Below are 2909 nucleotides of genomic sequence, written 5' to 3'. Positions count from 1 at the left end.
TAGGTCTCACGAGTCATGAGCAGGTTTTGTAGAGTCTCGCGGATCTGTACGGAGGCGTCTGTATTTATCCTCGAGAGGCTGCAGAACCTTTAGGAAAAATTCCGTATTCTTGAAATTCTTGTCGTGCAAATTTGTTGATCCGAGTACTAAACTTCTGCTATTCTATTCTCTCACTGATGGTGAGCACACGAGCGACCAGTCAGGANTAATTTTCACTGTAGGTATTATGGCAGCAATTAATATATGCGTTATGGGTTATTGTGTGTGTTTTGATCTATGACTTCGAGCCAAGTGGGGGAGTTTGCCATTGATTAGCTGATTTGCATGGTTATGTGCTATGTTGGTTCCAGTTTGAGGCGTGCTGGTGAATCAGTTATGGTTAGTGAAAATATAAAAAGTACAGTAAAATTATTTTAACAAATTAAAAAAATTTATAAAAATAAAATATCTAGCATATTGTTTACAATTATAAATAATGTAATAATATTGAAGTTGTTATACTTCAAGCAATTAAAAAAATTGCACTTGCTTAAAAAATATTATCAAACTACATTTTACCTTCCTAAAACTAAATAACTAATATACTTTATTAATACTATGATTTAAAATATTACTCCTTCGTGAATAAATAAAAGATTACTTCAAATATCAAAATAATGAAAGTTTGTAATTTTGAGAATCGAATGAACTAAGACACGGCCAATAACAAGTGAGAATATAAGTTTCGGCTATCTATTTTCAAAACAAATTCAAGTCATATTCAACCTCATAATATTCTTAATCCTCTCAGGTAACATTGAAAATGACGAGGAAAACGAAGAATGGATGGGGAGGGCAACAACGCATGGTAGAAAATTCAAGTAATCAATCGAGAAGAACTGCAGTTCCACAGTCAGCAGATGCAAAGAAGACGAGGAACATAAATGCAATTCAAGGAATTATGCCGTTAGGCTTAAGTCAAGGATCATCAATGACGCCAATTGCACATGCAAAACATTCTTCTGACTCGGTGACGACTCCATTGAATCTGGCAACAACTTTGGTGATTCAATTAGGTGGATCATGGGCGGATAGAGTAGAGGCGGAAATCATGGAGACAAATGCGGCAAACCAGGTACAATTGAATACAAAAACTAATCCATGGAGTAAAATTGTGCGTAGAGTACTAGATAGAGAGGGATTAGACCTAAATTGTGAGGAATTGGCAGGAGAAAATGTCAAAGTTACGATGGATGATATCAAAGATGAAATCGTCTACTGGAAAACAGTAGTGATATGTTATGTGCTGGGATCCAATCCACCACTGACTGTAATTGATGGATATTTTAGAAGAATATGGGGAGGTTTGGGGATTGACAAAATTGCACAAGTGAATAGAGGAGTTTTCCTGATAAGGTTTCACACAATTGAAAGTCGAATCAAAGTTATAGAAGATGGAGTTTAGATGTTCGACAAAAAGCCTATTGTAGTAAAGCCTTGGGAACCAAATGTGGATGATAGTAAGGAAAATATGGACAGAATTCCAGTGTGGATAAGGTTGAAGGGTTTGGACATCAAGTACTTGGGTAACAATGCCCTAACTAAAATATCAGGACTGGTTGGGAAGCCATTAAAAGCTGACAGAGCTACCACAAATAAGGAGAGATTAGCATTTGCTAGGGTGCTTGTTGAAGTGTCAATAAATCAGCAATATCCTAAGCAAGTAATGTTTGAGAACGAAGTGGGAAAAATAGTGAAACAAGAGGTATATCATGAATGGAAGCCAACATTATGTTCAAATTGTAAAAACTTTGGACATGAGTTACAAGATTGCAGGAAACTGCATAAAGAATAAGCAGAAACTAGAAGGAAGCAGCTGGAACAGGGGGAGAAAGCAATAGAAGGTCCAATTCAGAATAAGGAGAATAAAAAGGGTGAAAACAAAGTCAGTGAGAAAGGGTTAGAGAAACAACTGAATAATCCTGCGACTATAACAACAAGAAATGCACTTGAGGTACTTAACAAAGGAGGAGGTATAGAGGAGTTGAGGCTAAATAAAGCTAGTTTTTCCTGCCCAGAGGGAGAGATAGTGGAGATGGGTCTAGGACGTGGAAGGGGAGGGGGTACACCCTGCCTAATGGATAAGATAGGATTCTGGAATGTAAGGGGACTAAACAGGCTAGATAAACAGAGAGAAATACACCTGTTTATGCATAATAGTGGAGCTAGCTTGTTTGGTCTCCTGGAAACAAAGATTAAGAGATCAAAAGCTCACAGAGCTTCTCTTAATCTTTGTGAGGGGTGGTCATTTACAAAAAAATTAGCACATCATCCTAAGGGAAGAATTTGGTTACTATGGAAACCAGTGATTTTTGACGTGGATAGATTAAGAACTACTGATCAGCTAATTCATAGTGCAGTTAAACATAAAGGAACAAGGGTGACAATCAATGTAACCATGATATATGCATACAATGATATAACTCCAAGGAAAAATCTATGGAAGGAGATAGAAGATATATACAGGCATACTCAAGGACCATGGGCAGTGATGGGGGACTTCAATAATGTGTTGAATAAAGATGAAAAAATAGGCAGTACTGTAACAATGGCTGAAACAACAGAATTCAGGCAATGTGTGAATATATGTAGCCTGCAAGAGCTCAAGTCTACTGGTGCTTTCTATACATGGAATAATAAACAGAGTGGTGAAGATAGGTAATGAGTAGAATCGACAGAGTGTTGGTAAATTTTGATTGGCTATCATTGTTACCTGCTTCAATAGTGAATTATATGACTGAGGGGCTGTTTGATCATAGCCCAGCTATCATTAGTTGGGAAAATGGGAAGCAGAAGATTAACAGATATTTTAAATGCTTTAACATGTGGAGCATGGATCCAGATTTTAAGGGGAATGTGGCTAATAACTG

General features: G+C 37.0%; 1 protein-coding gene across 1 annotated transcript; it reads left to right on the top strand.

Moving 5' to 3' along the window:
• The first annotated feature begins 1444 nt into the window (after window positions 1-1444).
• On the top strand, window positions 1445-2701 carry LOC109244159. Its single transcript, XM_019411204.1, has 2 exons — window positions 1445-1744; window positions 1865-2701. The coding sequence occupies exons 1-2, from the start codon at window positions 1445-1447 to the stop codon at window positions 2699-2701; spliced, it is 1137 nt and encodes a 378-aa protein (XP_019266749.1).
• Window positions 2702-2909: the final 208 nt, after the last annotated feature.

The sequence above is a fragment of the Nicotiana attenuata genome, unplaced genomic scaffold (genome assembly GCF_001879085.1).
Source record: "Nicotiana attenuata strain UT unplaced genomic scaffold, NIATTr2, whole genome shotgun sequence".
NCBI lineage: Eukaryota > Viridiplantae > Streptophyta > Magnoliopsida > Solanales > Solanaceae > Nicotiana > Nicotiana attenuata.
Note: the sequence above shows the minus strand (reverse complement) of the source record. Positions and strands in the feature narration are given on the sequence as shown.